The sequence below is a fragment of the Maylandia zebra genome, unplaced genomic scaffold (genome assembly GCF_041146795.1).
Source record: "Maylandia zebra isolate NMK-2024a unplaced genomic scaffold, Mzebra_GT3a scaffold02, whole genome shotgun sequence".
NCBI lineage: Eukaryota > Metazoa > Chordata > Actinopteri > Cichliformes > Cichlidae > Maylandia > Maylandia zebra.
Window position 1 is genome coordinate 3,425,902 of NW_027490032.1, and position 18,313 is coordinate 3,444,214.

General features: G+C 37.1%; 2 protein-coding genes across 4 annotated transcripts; one reads left to right on the forward strand and one right to left on the reverse strand.

Annotated features, from left to right (window-relative positions):
- Positions 1-335: 335 nt before the first annotated feature.
- LOC143415677 (uncharacterized) lies at positions 336-3,664 on the forward strand. 3 transcript variants are annotated; one of them, XR_013096109.1, is made up of 4 exons: positions 336-472; positions 1,979-2,033; positions 2,290-2,385; positions 2,888-3,664. XR_013096109.1 is itself a non-coding variant. In XM_076881036.1 (4 exons), the coding sequence occupies exons 1-4, from the start codon at positions 808-810 to the stop codon at positions 3,203-3,205; spliced, it is 480 nt and encodes a 159-aa protein (XP_076737151.1). In that variant the 5' UTR covers positions 647-807; the 3' UTR covers positions 3,206-3,664. The 3 variants fall into 3 exon arrangements, 1 of the variants encoding a protein (XP_076737151.1); XR_013096108.1 differs by lacking the exon at positions 336-472 and adding an exon at positions 644-822; XM_076881036.1 differs by lacking the exon at positions 336-472 and adding an exon at positions 647-822 and having other exon boundaries at positions 1,979-2,029.
- Positions 3,665-13,886: 10,222 nt separating this feature from the next.
- LOC143415700 (uncharacterized) lies at positions 13,887-18,093 on the reverse strand. Its single transcript, XM_076881088.1, has 7 exons — positions 18,051-18,093; positions 16,592-16,639; positions 16,311-16,491; positions 16,119-16,217; positions 15,357-15,434; positions 14,876-15,148; positions 13,887-14,388 (listed from the first exon to the last, which is right to left on the reverse strand). Exons 1-6 carry the CDS (start codon positions 18,086-18,088, stop codon positions 14,888-14,890), a joined length of 705 nt encoding a protein of 234 aa, XP_076737203.1. The 5' UTR covers positions 18,089-18,093; the 3' UTR covers positions 13,887-14,388; positions 14,876-14,887.
- Positions 18,094-18,313: the final 220 nt, after the last annotated feature.

The following is an 18,313-nucleotide window of genomic DNA, read 5'->3' on the forward strand; positions in this document are numbered from 1 at the left end:
TATCCATTTTTGCAAGCAATAACAAAGACCCATTTTTGTTCCTTCCTGCTGCTTCTCCTGCTTTGGTAAAAAAAAACATAGGCCCACCCCAGTGCATGCTGGTTCTATACCACACTGTAATCCCTAACAGTTGTCCTAGCTCATAACTAATAAGCTCATAACACTCAAATGTCGTTTTGTAGTTGAGCAAACTATAAAGTATTGAGCTCTGTTGGCTTTTATGCAGCTTTAATTGAATAGGGCTCAATATTTTTTAGCTAAATTTTTTGGAACGCTCAAAAAGTTTAAGAAGCATATATTAGTGACGTTCTGGTGGGTGGAGTCTTGTCGCTCCCTCAGGAAAGCTTAGTCAGCCATCTTGAATTTACCTTGATACGGGGAAGTTTTGGCCAGCCCGTGTGGATTAAGAGTCCCCAACTTCAACCCACCACGACCACCACCTTATTTTTTTTCATCAACTGCCCTAAATTTGGTAAGTCTAACGTGTTTTTGTTTTGTTTAAATTTAATTTCGATAAACATTCTTTTTTATTTTTTACTGGAAATATATTCGTACTTTGTGCACAGTGAATGTTTGTTATAAATGAATTCGAATCCAAGTAATTGTAATTTTAGAAGTTTTCTAATGTGACAAATACGTAATGTTATTTCAAATTAGAATGATGTAACGTTTTGGCGGTTTTCCGTGGGGGACAACATTTCCCATAATGCATTGTATTCTTGCCCGGGAAGTTGACGGTGGCAGTTCTAGCTCCATGCATTTGAACTTTCTACTAAAACTTTCCACTGGTTGTCGTATTCGCCGGTAATGTACGTGCGTATTGTGAGTATACTTATTTCAATAAGTGTCCGTGTTACACAGTCAGTAGTTTACGCTGTTGAGCTGTGTGTGTGTGCGCTAGCATGAAGCGAACAATAATAAACAACATGAGTGTGTTATCATGATGGTAATTAGACACGTTTGTATTTTTTCGTAGTCTCAAATGTGTGGTTGTGAGATAATCTCGAAATCCTTTTAACAGTTTAGAGGGGTATTCCACTAAGCGAGCTCTACAAGTCAAGGCTTGCGGAAAAATGCATCGCCTGATTCAGCCTAACATTATACACTGGTCGAACTCGGTGCTACGAACGAAGTTCAGCTAAATTGTTCGCGCTAATTCGACAAGGCTCAACCAGCCAGACTGAGGCGCCTCCTTGACACCTTTAAGCCAGACCCTATCGATCTTTGCTAGATAAATTGAAATGAAAATAAAGAGCCGCGTTCTGCTCCCAGGCTAAGAAAGAATCATTGATGCAGACTGTGCGGATCACAAATACTCCCTAACCTGTAAGGCTGGGGTGTCCAAACTTTTTTCACTGAGGGCTACTTACTAGAAATTAGGTAAATAACCTTAACTTTAGTGTATTAAAGTGTATTAAAGATCACAAAATCACTTAAAAGTGGTCGAATATGTTATATTGTTGAATATAATTAAAGACAAAACTGCTTTCATCACAGCTTTCCATAAATGGATCTTTATTGATTCATTCAGAAAAAGCTTTGGTAGCTAATTTTCAGAACAGCAGCCTCAGATTTCTTCTTAGACAGAAGATTTACAGCACAGAGAAAAAAACAATAAAAGGGAAAATAGGACGGGTAAATTTCAAGTTTGTTATTTAAGTTATTAAGCTTAGCAACACACTTATCAACATTAGTTTGAAACGGTTAACATTAACAGACTGAACTGGACTTGATAACAGGAGTGCATATAATCTTAGTAAATTATTGTTGTGAGTATCAGCTGCGCTGGGTATGTAAATCGGGCCATCCAGCTGCGGTGCTGATTCGATGTCACTCGTGCCAAAAATCCGGACAAATGTCACTTGATCAAGGAGCAGATCTGCATCAGATGAGATCAGCTGACTACTTGTGTGTGTGTGCTGTGCAAAAAATGTTTTGGAACATTAATAAGTCGTCTTTGTGCACATATTGTTTACAGATATCAGACTGCAAAGAGCGCTACAGAGAGTCAACATTTCACCAGTTGTCAGTGGGTGAGTTTTATAATTTGTGTCCCAATTTAAATAAAAAATAAATACAAAGAAACTAGAGAATTTTGCCTTGAATTATTCAAAATTTTTAGATTTTTTTTGGGTTACCCTTCTAGATTGACAGGTTTAGCCCGTTACACAAAAAGTTTGGACACCCCTGATCTATAACAATGACAATCAGAACATGGCTATCCAACACTTTGTTTTTACTCTGCATTTGTGTAAATACTATTCTAATAGATATTGTGTGTTCATCTAGGAACAGCATGATGTAAATACAAGACGGGCCCTCGTCCTTCGTGCACTTCCTGTGTACCTGCGTGAAGATGCCTCCACGTTATTCAGGACTTGTGATGTAAGTGTACTGGCCTCAGCATCAACCATATGACATCGCTCAGAACTCAAGGAGAACCAGGGTGTATATCAGGAAGGATGTTCAACACAGTCCTCATCTGACTTGTTTTCTCCCATATATCAACTATTGTTGAATAAGATTGCAAGAAGATTGTTACGCATAAACCAGAAAACATGAAAATAGTTGAAAGATTATTATACAAAAAAAATCTGCAGATAAAAACTATCTCCCTTTTTAAAATTCAAGTGTTCTATTTTTTTGGAGGTGCCATGTTGTGGTCAGAGAAATGTTTGGTAAATAACAAAAACAAATATCTTGGCATATATTTATTATTGAAAACATTTATTTACACATATGTTTTGAAACCAAACCCAAATTAAGATTATTGTAATGCATCATGATGTATCGCAATATCAAATTAAATCGTTGACATTATAATCCATTATAATGATTTGTGTCCTTGTGGGGCTGAACTCATTCTTGTATTATTTTTGTTTTGCAGTCAGCAGATGGTCCAGACCTCACTGACACTCCTGTGGCTCTGCTGACAGTTGTCACGGATGACACTACTGATTCGGCCCTCTTCAGTCCCGAAAGCATCTGCATTGTCGTTGAGGATGAAATACTTGTGAATGGTCCCACAAATCTGGCTGAGTCATTTCTCCTGCTCTTTGGGTACATCTATGCATTAGACCTACAATACCCAAAGAAACTTGAGCTTACATTCACATTTATCCAGAAGGTTGTGATGTGCCTTGAGGACAACAAACCACTGAAAGGGCGTCTACTGATGCTGAAGAATGATTTGTTCAATGAGTGAATCACTCAGAATGGACTACTTGTTAAGCTGAGTATTGAGGAAGCTTTTTTGTTTGTTTTTTTCCTAATCATTTGCCTCTTCTACCTCACATTTAAGATGAATGACTGTTCAGTTCACTATTCATGTTTAATGTTCTGTTGCCTAATACGTAAATGCACTGCCTTGATGTTTGTTCCCTATAAGTACAGCAGTGGAAACCAGTACTGTTTTTTTTATGTATTTTTAAAAAAGAAAGTGAGCTGCAGCTGTCAAGGTACAGTAAGTGTTAAATGCATCAATGTTCTAATAGCTGCAATTGCTGTTAATACTGAAAATGTTATTGAATTTTAGAATTGAGATGGAGACCCTTGGAGTCTTTTTCTCTTGTTTTATTTATGAAGCACTTTTTTATGAGTGAGCTCTGTTGTTTGTGCCTTTTTAAAAGCACATTGTGTTTAATAAAAAGTTGTTAAATTGTTAGTGTTGTTACTTTCATGTTTTCTAACACTTTTAGCTGATTATAATTTACTGGGTAAACAGTTTAGAATTATTTGTAAGTGTATTTCCCACAGTATTTTAAAAAATATTGAAGATTTTAAGTGTTATTTCCCATATTATAAGTTAGAAAATATGAAAAAGTTTGAGTTTATTTCCCACATTGTATGAGTTGCAATATGTAAAACATTTTGAGTTTATTACTCCCTAATTATAAGTTGAGGAATATCAACATTTATGAGTTAACATTGAGGTAATTTAAGGCAACTGCAACTATAATTTTTATTTTAGTTAAACTTAAAACTTTTAAAAACATCACTAAAAAATTGTTGTGTAATCTGTTACACAACAATTTTTGAGTTCTGTGAACTTATTAGGTTTTACAGTGCAGTCTCTACAGTTCTTCCTGCGTGACTTAACAAAACGAAGTAAATATTAACCTACAAATAAAAATTGTAAATAACCCAAAAACATAAACAAACCAACAAACTTTAACAAACTTCAAAATAAAAAAAATTAAAGAATAAATAGCTCCAACACTGAGCTAAGACTCACACACCTCTATAAGCTTATGTTTTGCATATTTAGCTATTTAAGTAAACGTCGTTCTGAATTGCAGAAATAACCAATATGCTTTAATTTGGGTGATTTTGCACCTTCTAGCATGATAAAACCAAATAGATTTGATTATTTATTTATTAAATAACACAGTAAATACACACATTTTAGGAATTGTACAGGCAGTTTCTCAGGACTTTGAAGTGCGTATGTTACCAAACCTCGTTGTTTTGCACTGTCTGTGTTTTTAATTAAATGTTGACTGGACTCATAGGGTTGTCCAGAATGATGATGTTTCCTCTTGCTGTCATGGATCCTGCAACACAGCAGTAATATGAAAAATTGAAAAATGTGCACAATTATTAAGTGTCACCTACAGTGCCTCTTTATGTGAAGATCTGCAGACTTTAACCAGTTTATTGGATAAACTGAAAGTCTTGAGAAAGAGTTTATTAATGCAATTACCTCGGAGAAAAGGCAACACATCATCCTCATGAAGACTGATTTGAGGTTCTACGTTCTTGCATTTTATGCCCTTAATAACTATAGTCCGCCTAAATGTTGCTGCTAGTGTTTTGATAAAAAATTGCAAACAGTGAAGGGGAGAGTGGGCATCCCTGCCTGGTGCCCCTCAGGAGACAGATGCTGGAGGATGTCAGGGTTAGGGTTAGGCGTGAAAACGTCCTCGGCTCTCTCTGAATACATCCGTCTGCTCTGCTGACACAAGTTGAACTGCACTTATGTACAGTTTATTTCAGTGATCAGATCAAACAAAAACAAAAGAGGTGCAGCCTACTTGCTGAATAGGATGTTTGAAGTAAGAGTCAATTTGTAGATCACTGGGGCATAAAATAAATATGATTATTCAGATTTTAATTCCTTGGTAAATAGTGGCCTGGCTCTGACCTAAGGATAGAGATAAAGTTACAGCCTTTGCAGTGGTGGTGAGCATGAAAAGAAAGAGAGAATATTGTCTCAGTACATGTGTAATATAAATGTGAGAAGGCTTTTTAAATTCAAGCCATTCTAGACAGTTTCAGTTTTGATGTACTGATAGCTAACCTGTTTTATCAGTTTAAAAACACATCCTTCGCTCATTATATTACCTTTATAAAAAGAGTAAGGTAAATATGCAAGTGAACTGTATATCAGTGGAAAATGGTATGTCTGATTTTCATTGAAATATAGTGTACCAAGCGATAGAATGTGTGCAGCAATGACACCAAAGTCAAATTTGTGAGCTTTCATTTCTCTTAAAACACATTTTCCCATTTTGTTTTCATTCTGTGCTGAAACTGTACAAGAAATGAAACTTTCTTCAAGAACACAAACTGATTGCATGTTTAAAGAATGCTCTGCTGACAATTTAAAAAGTCACTTTTCATTAAAAGATAAAAAACAATTCATAGATTATTCATTCAAATATCAGATACAAAAATCCCTTAAAACTTTTAATAACACTAAAATTTCAAACAAATGAACAAAATGAAACTAAAACAACATGTTCAGAAGTTGTTTCCCAATTCCTAGGCTGCATCCTGCAAAGAACCTGGCCTTCGCAGTCTATGTGGGCCAGGTCCTTCGGAGACAGAGGAGCCCAGAAGTGCAAGGTTGTGAAATTGGACGGTCTAGCCTAGATTTGCGTCACCAGCTGTCTTGGTGGAGTTTAATAAACTCAGCTGTCTGCCCCTTGCTCGCTAACATGTAACTTGACATTAGAGTAGGGGTGGGTTTTTATAATCGATTTATCGATTAAAATCGATTCTGGCTTGGATAACGTGAAACCGATTCATTAAAATCCTGAATCGATTTTTTTATATAAATTTCTTTTTCCCAAAATGCCAGAATCTCTGGTGACATCTCACAAAATTTCAACAACCACCAAACAGCTAAGACAGTAAATGAGAGCAGGAACACGGATTCTGCACAAAGACGTAAACACACAGCGCGACCCACGGATCAGAATCAGTTAGATGTCGCCTTTCTCACAGTCGGGGCTGAAAGCCGACAGCTCGCTGATTCTGATCTGTCGGCGGGTTTTTTTGTTTTCAAGCCGTTTTTGCTCCGATTCTAAAGCTGTTAGTTTGATCTCTCTCCAAACAATATTGACCGAACCAGCAGCAAAAGAAGATCCAAACTGCGCTTCACATAAACATCGTCATGAATTCACTCTGACTTTTACTGTTTTGCTTCCACCATCATAAAATCACACTTCATGCACAGCTCTCTCTGTCTCTCTCTGTACTTCAAGAACAGTTTCCCGTCTAAAAATCTGTTTTCTTCATTATTTGCTTGCTTGTTACGCACAAGTCTACCGTTGTTTACAGCGCTGTCAGCCGCTGTTTGTTTCCTATTACGTACTTCCGAAAAGAAAACATAATTTCTGCCGTTCAATATTGAACAAATTTAAACTTTTTAAAATGATGCAAAATGCAAAACGCTTAGCCGTGTCTCTAATAAAACCGCTGGAACGTCAGAGGTAACGTTCATATGTTGATTAATGGTTTTCTTTCGTTTTTGATGTACTGCAGAATATTTTTATAAAATCCCAGGCCAGGAAAATCACCTTCATGTTTATCTGTGTTTTATCTTCAGCTGCTTTGACACAGAGTTATCTGCTGTGATGCTCACACCTTTGATAAAGTCTTGCGTGTGTCAGCTTCCTTTGTATAGATGCAAAAATATGTAAATGTACTGATCTGAATTATAATATTTCTGACTGTCAAAATTTCCCAGATTCAAATCGAATCGAATTAAATCGAATCGGAATCGAATCGATTCTAGAAATCAGTGACGATACCCAGCCCTACATTAGAGTAAATTCTCTACCATCTCACACTTCTGTTTAATCCTTTTTTTGTTTGATGTTTATTCATCTATGTGAGCACTATAACTTTAATCTCAGCTAAACCAATTTACTCAGGAACACTGAATAAAGCTAAACTATAACATAAACTAAAACATTTTTAAGTTATCTAAGTGACTTGTATATCATGTTTAACCTGGGCAGCAAAAGACAGCAGGGGGGTTGAAAACAATGTGCCAGGAGTTGACCGATGTTCCAGATTAAGTGGCATTGGTCGAACAGAGGTGTGGTAGACTTGCTTTTCAGGAGCCGCTACCGAAAAACCAGCAAATAATCACCAAATGTGTCATCTGTGACACGTGTGAGGTTATCTCAAACACACTCCGTCAGTCTTGATGCTGTTGAACAACAAAATGTTTAAAAATGTTGTGAGTTTACCTGGTGATATCCTCATGTGCGAGGCAATCGTGGAAACAGCAAACAATTAATACCATGCTGTTCACAGGACAACAAGAGTAAATGATCGGGAGAATCTTGTCTTCTTTATCGTTCCCCTCATATGTTTTATTACTCTAATTTTAGAGTTTCCGCTTCACAACTAAAGCGTGCAGTTTACTAGCAGATCTACTATCACATAGCAGCTGGAGCAGTCTCAAATTGAGTCCTCTGCTGCCACCTTTGGCCAAGTGCCATAGCCTACTACTAGATTAACTTGTGACACACATCTGACAAACTACTGTCAATAATGTTTTGGAGAAATCCTCACAAACGAGACAAAAAAAATAATGAGACTCGTACAGACAGCAATCTGTGACTGTACTGATAAGTGTTCTTCAGCCAAATTCTCCCACTGTAACTCACATTAAGTCAGTTTAAAAAGTAAAAGTAAAATCCAAGTAAAATGATATTAAATCCAAAAAGATATTTTGGATTTAAAATTGTGTTTTCCTCCAGATTACCACATACACAATTGTTTGCTCAGATATTCCACTTTGTATTTTGCATTTTAAAAGAACAATTTTTTTAATCTGTCAAATTTCCATTTATTTTTATTATGTGATTTAAAGCCAGTGTCATATCAAGCCATCATCAACTAGAGGGCGCTCTAGTTGTGTAATTAGTAATTAGATGTGCCTCTGATGTGTTTTCTCACAGTTTTTTTTCTACTACTTTGGCTCCAACAATAATTATTTAATCTAAGCCTCCTTCATGAGTCTCATTGTACTTCAAACTGTTAGGGGGTGGTGAGTAAGAGAACCCAGACGCGGACCGCTCGTTAAGGTTGAACAGTGTCTTTATTTACAGTGAAGCCAATCCAAAGTAATCCACAATGCTAAGTCCCTTCCGTGCTCCCCTCGTGTGTCCATACGACTTTCGAGAACAGTGACGTCTCTCCTCTCGTATCTCCGTCTCACTCGTAGCCTGGAAAAAAGGCAAACAGACGCGGTTAGCCTCCCTCCGCTATCAAACGTTTGTCTAACACTCGCTGAATTCGAGTCACTACCAGGCTTGGTGGAATACTCCAGCGCTGTCTGTCACTCAGCCACACCATTAAATAGCTCTGTCACAATGGTGGATGATTGGCAGCAGCTGGCGAGGAATCAGTTGCAGGTGGGACCGCTCAGAGTGGCGGCACTTCCGGGTCGGACATCTCCCGTTGCTACGCAACCGCGTAACAACTACAACGGAGACGGAGACAAAAACAGAGCGGGAGAACAAACACACATACACACACACAGGTCGCCGGTCGGGGCACCGTTGGACCTGACACAAACTGATTCAGACAGACAAGCTATAAGGTTCCTGTGTCTTATTATTTATCTTACATGTATATATATTAAATATGTGTGTGATGGCAAGCCACACATGGCAAGCTCCACACCTCACTAGTTGCTTCACTTTAGTTTACTTTGCAGTCACTACTTTAAATATATTCTACTTGTTGTCCAATATATGGTTTTCGTATTAAATTTATATATTTTTTCCCATCACAAATTCCAATGTTTATATGGAGTGCACACATATTATATTGGAAATCAGTAGATCAGCTCAGCTGTGGAGTCTAGAGGACAAAGATAGAAAGGAAAAGCTGAGATTGCTTGAACAGAAGAGCAGAAAAGGGGGATGTAGGGGATATACTTGATAAAAATGTTGAAACTAGAGCACCCAAACAACAAGTGTTTTTATAGAAAATCTGAAAACCCCGTAGAAAATGTGTTCATACTTGTTTTATTAGTCTTTCTATTGTCACCTGAATACAAACAAATAGTACATATTACATGCTTGAACTGATGTTGTATTTATAAGAATATGTCATTAACACAACACCTCTGTGATCATGTTTATTTTATTGTATGCTAAGTAATGCACCATAAAGTTGAATTCAAAATATTTAGCATCACAAGTAGCTAAACTTGTAAAATATATTGTAAGTGTATTGCTAAATTATAAAAATAAGTGCATCAGTCGATGCGTCTTTAATTTGATTGATTTTTATCCTCTTTGTCACTGGTGTGTGTGAATCCTGTTTCCTCTGCAGGGTTCATGGTGTCTGTCATTTTTTTACTCTCCTTAGTGTGTATGATTGTCCTATCAGGGTTTGAGCTTCAATGTTTTTAAAGCATGAATTTTTCACAGAGGTAAGAAATGCTTTTGGTAATTAATTATTACTATTTTGTGCTCTTGTAGCTGCATAATTTTTATTATTGTAGAAATAGATAACCTTTATTTTAACCCAAATCTGTCTGTAAATGAACCTGAAATTGTATCTAAACTACACAATAAACAGGCATTTCCAGTTGCTTTATTAAAAAGAATCAATAACTGCTCAATTCAAAATAAATAGTTTAAATAGCTGCATTGCTATAACATCCACAGACAAAAAAAGCAGCAAGCACTGTCTAAAACTGTCTTGTGCCATCGAGTGACACTGAACTGTTCCAATAACTGAAGACAGGCCCAGAAAATAAAACGAGTGTGCAGCTATCGGTTGAAATATGAAACTGACAGAAGAGTAAGAGTAAGTAAGAGTTTACATGATGGAGGAATCTGATCAATTTGTACATTTCACCCTATATTTTTAGAGCAGAATGTCACAAAAAACTGCTGTTTATTTCTAAGATTCCTTTTAACAAAAAGAGAAAATAATAGTTTGCACACAGCAGAACTCCTGATCCCTGATTTATTGCATTTAGTAATGTTTCATCCATACCTGCTCCTTATCTGCACCTACCCCACAGGGTGAAGAGGATGTGGATGGATTATTTTTATGTTCTCTGAGATTCACCTGGCCTAGCACACCTACTGAGGTGTCCCTAAAAATCTGGCCAATGAGTGTATGCACTGTGGAAAAAGTCACAAAAGAATAAGTGCCAGTAGGTGGCAGCAGAAGAGCTTTAGTTTGCACGTGACATGTTTCATTTGACCTTGAGTCTGGCCCCAGCTTGGCTGCCTTCAGCAGGCCTCATGTCCCATCAGTAATATATTCATATACAATAATATATGAATCTCTATGTTACTTTACTGCAAATATATATAACTGCTGATATTTACTGACCTAGTAAGAGAGAAGCAGCAGGCGCAGGCCTACACATTACCACATTTAAAGCCTGAGCCCCACAGATCATACAAATGACTGATCAGTTCTTAAGTTTTTAGAAAAAAAGACAAAACAGTGAAATACTTTCAACATATTCCAGCCGCTCGTTTAATTCTACACTTACCGATCATCTCAGTGTCCTCTTTAAACTCCATAAGATGGGTTACACACATGCACAGATGAAGGAATATAATCATGAAAACATGAGAATTGTCCCTGAGGAGTTTGTGACATTTTACTTTTATCGAAACATTAAAATCTGCTCTGACACAATTACACCACTGTCTAGTGTTCTGTGTCACGCCTCACATCTGTCCCATATGAAGTGAATGTAAGTGGAGGCAGCTACACTCCCCCATTTAAACATTTGTATTGTGAAGCCTTTATTTTGAAAGATGTTTCCAGGCTAGCAAAGTGTTTTCTGTTTGTTATGTTATGTTATGCAAAGTCTTCAGTCTCTAATCAAAGCAGCTCTGCTCTCATCCAGACTGTTTGATACACAGAGATAAGCATAAAGTTGTATTGATTACAGTTTTTACACATGTATATCTCTTCTTATAGAGGAGGAAGAGTCCAAAAAGCTGAATGACCACACAGCTGTTTGCGTTTGTTACCCACAGGCTGGAAAAAAGACCAATTGCACTGTGATGATTTGTAGACTGTGACTAACTTTAATTTTGTATCAAGGATCATAAATAATATAATATAATCAAACCTTTTCTTTAGCAGAAAAGTGTGACCTTCTTGATTGATGCTGTGAAAACAGCACATAAAAACAACCTGTGATATCCTGCAAAAGTTAGTTATACTAACATAACATACATAAGAAGGACTTAGTGACAGATCACAGGAAGAGGTGTAACAGCTGAAATCTGTAACATCAGCTTCATTTTGTTGCTTCTAATTACAGGAAAAGGCCCAGAGCAGCCAATTAGAGCCAGATTATGTCTTTAATTCCCGGCCACAGAATAAAAGGTTAACAATAACAGTAAAGAGCTTGCTTGTTTTATGTTTAATATGTGTGATTTAAAAGTGAACACACAGCCAATGAGTGTAAGGAAGATTTAAGACTGTTTTCATAAAGTGCACTAAAGGTTAATTAGGAGGAGGATCAGTGATCCCTCTAGTTTCCATTGACGGTTGCTTGGAGCAAAGCTCAGGAGGGGGAGCTGTGTGCTGTTTGACAATTCAACAGGAATCCAGAGAGAATACAGAGCAGAACAACAGCTTTTCTGCGCAACAGAAACTAACTGGGGCTCAAGTACCCCTCATATTCAGCGTCACTTTACTGAAGAGACATTACAAGTCCTCCATCCATTTTCTTCTGCACGTCCAGATCAGGGGGGAGATAAAGTCTACCCCAGCAACATTTCAAGTTCTCCTAAATACAAATCTCTTTACTAATATTAAAACTAAAGATCTATTCCTCAAATAAATTCACATTACAATACAATAAAGTTTAAAATCCAGAAGCCACTGCACTGTGGTAATGTTCTGTACGCAGGCAACAGAAGTCCAGTGATCAAACTCGAAAGTTGTGTTTTATCTTTTTTTTCCAGTATGGCAAGCAATAACACATACCCATCTTTGTTCCTTCCTGCCGCTTCTCCTGCTCTGGTAAAAAAAACATAGGCCCACCTAAGTGCATGCTGGTCATATACCAGTCCCTTTATTTATACTTAATTGCCCTGCATTTCTTCCTGGCTGACTTAACAAGATAAACAACAGAACAAAACAAAATGAAACAAATATTAACCTACAAATAAACTCAACAACAAACTTTAACAAATCTCAAAATAACAAAAATAAAGAATAAATGGCTCCAACACTCTGGCCCCTGATTGTGCATACAATCACAATTACTTTAAAGTTATAAAAAAAGGAGCTATTCCCTCAGGCAAGTCTTTAATCTCTGTTCATGATGTTATTTCTCTTCCAGTAGCAAAAGAAGTTTTGCAACTGGCCTCTCCAAAACACACGTCGTTGTTTGTAGTCTCACAGAACGCACCAAGCCTTTTGCATCTTGGTTTACATTTAAGACTTTTGTCATCATCCATGATCCTCTTGGAGCTGTAGCGTCTGTAATCAAGACACTATCTCCAGGTATAAGAAATCTTTTAGTCCTCATCCATTTTTGTCTTTCTTGCATCTTGCAAACAACTCTGCCATGTACTGTACCTGTTTACACTTTTTCCTGATATGAAGATCATTCATATCAATGCTTCATGAGTCATCTGAAACTCTGGTGATGGGTCTGTTGTTCAATATAGCTTCAACTTCACAGAAGACTGTTTGGAGTCTTTCATCACCCAAACCTTGTTCTTTGAGAACTGAGACTAAAGTACTCCTTATGGAACGAATGAAACGCTCCCACACAATCCTTTGCCAATATTATTGAGAATAGCTCCAACAACCCCCGGCTTCTTTTCTCAGTAACTGACTCGGCCCTGAATATTTCCCCTGCTTCTCATATAAAAAGCTCCACAGAAACGTGTGAAAGATTTTTGCAGTTTTTCATTAATAAGATAGAACAACTCTGATGTATGACCGCCCTAACTAACCCTTCACATGAAGTTTTTACAAAATTCACCTGCTCTACTGCCTTTGACCAGTTTGAGCCCGTGTGTTTTAATCAGGTAGAAGAACTTTGTAATGGTATAAAGACATCATCTTGCTCAAAAAATGCCATGCCAACACATTTCTTGAAAAAGATTTTTAAGGTTGTTGATTCTGACATTTTAGAGATTTGTAATAGCAGTCAGTTTTATGTCATTAACATGGTTTGGGATTAAAATCAGAGAATAAATGTTGGAAACTTTCTGTCTGACCAACAGTGGCTGCAGGCTGCAGGTGAGCCCCCTGCAGGCTGCAGCCTTTCCAGACACATTATAAAGACTTCTAAATAAACTATGAAATCCCATGAAGTGCAGAAAGCTTCAGTAGAATCTGGTTTTATTTATTTGCTCTGAGGTTATCTTGGCACTGAAGCAGCACACAACACAAAGAAGAGACTGCAAATTTTACATGAGCACAAACTTTACATCAAATTTAAAATTCAAATCATTTGTATTTTACTAAGATATGTGGGACTGATTTGCTTAACTTATCCTGACCGGACTCTCCTCTGCTCTCCATTTTGAGTCCCTGACTAGTTGTAGTCATAATGTGCATTTAACTTAAGTTCCTTTAACAGCAAAAGCTGAATAAACACTTGTTTTCTATTCAACTTTATTCATGTACAGCAGTTTTCTCTTCAGTTTTTGAAGCACTTTAATCCTTCTGTTTAAAAGTTGAGGAAATAATGAGCAAAAGATAATTTCAAATATAACAACACCCAACCTGAGGACAGATTCTGTTACCAAACTACACCCTCCACTTTGACAAAGGTAGTGCTACTGTCAGTTAAGGGAAAATATTTTTTGAACTTGAGGCTTCTGGCCTGCTGCAGTGGCGAGGTGGTGCAGGGAGCTCATGGGGCCGTGTCAACAGAGGGGGACAGGTGTTCATGTTCAATTCAGTTTTATTTATACTGTGTCAAATCACAACAGCATTTGCCTTATATTGTAAGGTAGACCCTACAATAATACATACAAAGAAAAACCCAACAATCACACGTCCCATATAGCAAGCACTTTGGGAGAAGTGGGAAGGGAAAAAAGAAACCTCAGGCAGAACCAGACTCAGGGAGGGGCGGCCATCTTCAGCGACCGGTTGTGGTAAGAGAATGAAGACATGATAAAAGACATGCTGTGGAAGAGAGCCAGAGATTAATAATAAGTATGATTCAATGCAGAGAGGTTTATTAACACATAGTGAGTGAGGAAGGTGACTGAAGAAGAAATACTCAATACATCATGGGAATCCCCAGCAGCCTACAACTATTGTAGCATAACTAGCTAAAGGTCACTCTGAGACATGATATTTCTAATTTTAGAGATATTGCTCAAATGGAAGGAAGCAGTCCTACATATTTGTTTAATAGGAGCGTATACATTGAGGGACATATCCTGGTCAAAAATGAGTCCAAGGTTCCTCACAGTGGTGAGATTCTGTAGACCTTTACTCCTCTCAGGGATGAACACAGGTGGTGACTTAAAACACCACCTATCACCGACAGTGCAGTCTTGAGATCCCTACCCGGCTGTTTCAACCTCCACTAACCCCAACAACTCAGTAGGGTGGGGTGATGTCTTAGTAAGATTTTACCTCTTGGACCCAGTGAATTTTTCCATACCTTGGTTGGAACTCACATCATCATATTATCTTCACTCTGGTTCACGTCTGGATGCTGGGATGTCAAACTATATCCAACAACATTTTCAGAGTGGTCCTGGCAGAGTGATGTCGCAGATTCAGCTGTGATCTCTTGTGGGTAAAAGTTCCAAGCATCTTGCCCTGGATCATGATTTTTCCAGTCAGGCTGAAGAGGGGGATCGTTCAGCACCAATAAGCCGCTCAGCCAGCGGCACTTCTGGATAAGGTTATTGAAGCTATGAGTTTCACCTTCCTGTCCATGGAACCCCACCCCATTGAGAAATTATTCAAGTTTACATGGCTACAAACAACATTTAGTCCAAAAAAACCAATGTCCTGTTTAAGTTACTGTTTCTTATTAAACACACAATTTAACATCTTGTGATTGATTGCTGTCCCACAAATGCACAGTGTAGTGTATATACAATGTGTGTAATGTTGTATCTGTAACTCCAACAAACCTGAGCAGCAGTGCCTTTGAAACTGTAGTAAACAGCAAGCTGAAGGTTCTGAAGGGTTAACTTTGTGTATTCATGAACCTGAAACAAATAATGAAACCTGTCATTGATGTTTATCACAGAAGTTTCAGGCTACATCCACACGCACACGGGTATTTTTGAAAACGGAGATTTTCATTTTTAAAAAAAAAATCCCGTCCACACGTAAATGCCCAAAATGAAGGAAAACACTGCCAGGAACGTGCCAAAACAACAGGTGGTGATATATTCCTAACTGTGTAGAAATTTTGGGCAATCGAAGTCTAGAAGCCTCGGTGGGAAAGAGTAAACAAAGATGGCGCATAGAAGCAGAACTGAGTCCTATGTGTGGAGGGACAGTAACTTTGTGTGTATATTTATTATATATTTGTGTGTATAAGTAAGCATTTAAACACTGCAAAATTAACAGTAAGAGTATTTTGTGTAAGTCCGCCATTGTAGAAATTCTTTTCACCGAAACGATAACGTGGCGCAGGGTGTGATGTCAAAAAAGGCGCACATCTTTGATGCAGCATTTTCTCAGTTTTCATCCACATGTAAAAGCAAAAATTGATTTTCCAAAAAAAATGAGTTTTTAAAAATCTCCGTTTTCAGTGACTGAAAACGCAGTTTACATGTGGACGAAAGGTGCAAATGCATAGAAAAATCTGTGTTTTCCAATATACCCATGTACGTATGGACATAGCTTTAGTGATCATGTTTAACACATCCAAAACACATTAGTACCTTCTGAGATGCTTCAGTGCTGTCCGCATTAAGCTTAAATACTGACTCTATCTCTTTCTTCTTCTGCTCTATTACATTTGCCCCAGATTGAAAGTTGCGCTATAATCATCAGAGGGAATGAAAATATTTTTTATACAAGAAAAAAAGTTCACACTACACTCTGATCTCACCTCGTTAGACTGTATAATGTACCTGAATGCCAACTTTGATTTGGTCTGGGTCGCTCTGAGCTGCCTGCTTCATTTTAGGCTTGATTCTAGCCCAGTCCATCCTCAGCTCTTTATACATCTCTTTCAGTCTGGTTTCATTCACTGGGTTGTTCATGTTTTCAGAGTTCCCCGTCTTTAGTGTAAGATCAACCTCCCCTGCCATTCTGATAATAATAATAGATAATGTTGAACATGGAAAAAAAAAGGTGGTGATGTCTGCACCATCATACACAGCACTGTTAAATCCATGTTTCTGTACATTACCTGTCTTTGAATGATTTATACTCTTCTTTAGTTTTTTCATGTGCAGATCTGTGGAATAGTGTTTGGTACAAATAAGTGATTTGTTTCTGTGCTCCACAGTTCACATGACTATAGATAAGATATTTTTTGTTTCGTGAGTGATTTCAATTTTCTTTATTATCTGAAAAAATTGAAAATTAATAATTTGTCATGACCTTCGGAGTTAGTATTCTTATTTTTAGTTGAATCTAAAAATAATAATACATCCACCAAACTAATTCTGTGTTCACAAGCACACAGCCACACCAACAGAGGAGTTCCTTAAAAATGAAAACTGGAGAAAATCACATTTAAAGACAACAAGTAGTCATTTAATTAAAAGTTATGAACATGAATACCTTGATATAAATATCATCGCTGTGTTTGACACATTGGCGTGCTCTAACATTAAGGTATAAAATACTTCTGTAATTTCTGCAAAATGTAAACAGCTAATACCTAAAAAGTCTGCAATCTGCACTTTTATTATTGCATGTCAGTTTCTAAATTACATATATTTTTTAATCTTGAGTACAGGGTAGAAAAAGGAAAAAAATGTATCTCTGTTCCAAAATATTATGAAGGTCGCTGTGATTGAGGACACACATGTTTCTATTAATAAAATAATAAATAAAAAAATTAATCAAATTATAAAAGTGGGCTGTCACTACCTGCAGTGATGTGGCTGTGTACAGGCAGGAGGAGGACCCAAAATGGAGAACTCGTAACACACGGGAAAAGCTCAAAATGCAGCTTTATTGCTGACATGGAAATGATACAGAACCAAAGTAAACTGGAAAATATAAACTAACCCACATGGAAAAGATATATATATATAAATCTTATAAAGTTTGTATCTGTCTTGTGTGAAACTTGTATGAAAAGCATACAAGAGTAAAAACAGATATAAGATCCCTTGAAAAATTATATAATGAAACTTTTATGTTTTAGATACTTACTAAAACAATATATGAAAGTAATGAGAAAGTGGCCACTTTCATGAGTTAAGTCATATAAGGTTTTACTATTTCTTTTCCATATGGGAATATTCACTAAGAGACACAGACACATGAGAGAGGACACAACACTGACTCAGAGAATCACAGGGCTTAAATACACTGGGGAATAACGAGGGGAATGAGACACAGAAGCACAGCTGGGAGAAATCAGACATGGTGAGACCAAAGGGAAGCAAAACTCAATACATTCACGTAGGACACAGAACTTCAAAGTAAAACAGGAAACGTAACACTGAGATGCAGACTTGACTAGGTGATACAGCTGACAGGGGAGACAGAGCAACTAAGAAACATAGAGACCAAACATAAGGGAGGCACAAATAACACAAAACACCGGGTCAATGACCCAGGACCATAACAAGCACAGCCTGAATGTGGATTTGAAGCATTTTTAAGTCTTTTATGTATTAAAATGTGTTTACCTTTCTTCTTGGATTTTCTGTTTGTAAAACTTTTCCATTTCAGCCAAACTGTTAAAACATAAAAACAAAGAAGAAGTTATTCCGATACAGGTTCAATTTCAATTTTCATCCCCTTTTAATGTTATTTTTTTTATGTTAGTAAAATAGTAGGGTGTAAAAATGGTATGTGCCTTTTTGGAAGAAATTTAACAATTAATTCAAAAAAAATTTGAGGATAAAAATTCAAGTCTAAAATGAACTAATATTAGGAACAGAATGATTTA

Coding starts and splice junctions, on each gene's coding strand:
- LOC143415700 (XM_076881088.1), bottom strand. CDS start 18,088: ATGGAAAAGTTTTACAAACAGAAAATCCAAGAAGAAAG. Junction 16,218..16,310: donor AAATCAAAGTTGGCATTCAG/GTACATTATACA, acceptor TGATGATTATAG/CGCAACTTTCAATCTGGGGC. Junction 15,435..16,118: donor GCACTGAAGCATCTCAGAAG/GTACTAATGTGT, acceptor TATTTGTTTCAG/GTTCATGAATACACAAAGTT.
- LOC143415677 (XM_076881036.1), top strand. Junction 2,030..2,289: donor CAACATTTCACCAGTTGTCA/GTGGGTGAGTTT, acceptor GTGTTCATCTAG/GAACAGCATGATGTAAATAC. Junction 2,386..2,887: donor CGTTATTCAGGACTTGTGAT/GTAAGTGTACTG, acceptor TTTGTTTTGCAG/TCAGCAGATGGTCCAGACCT.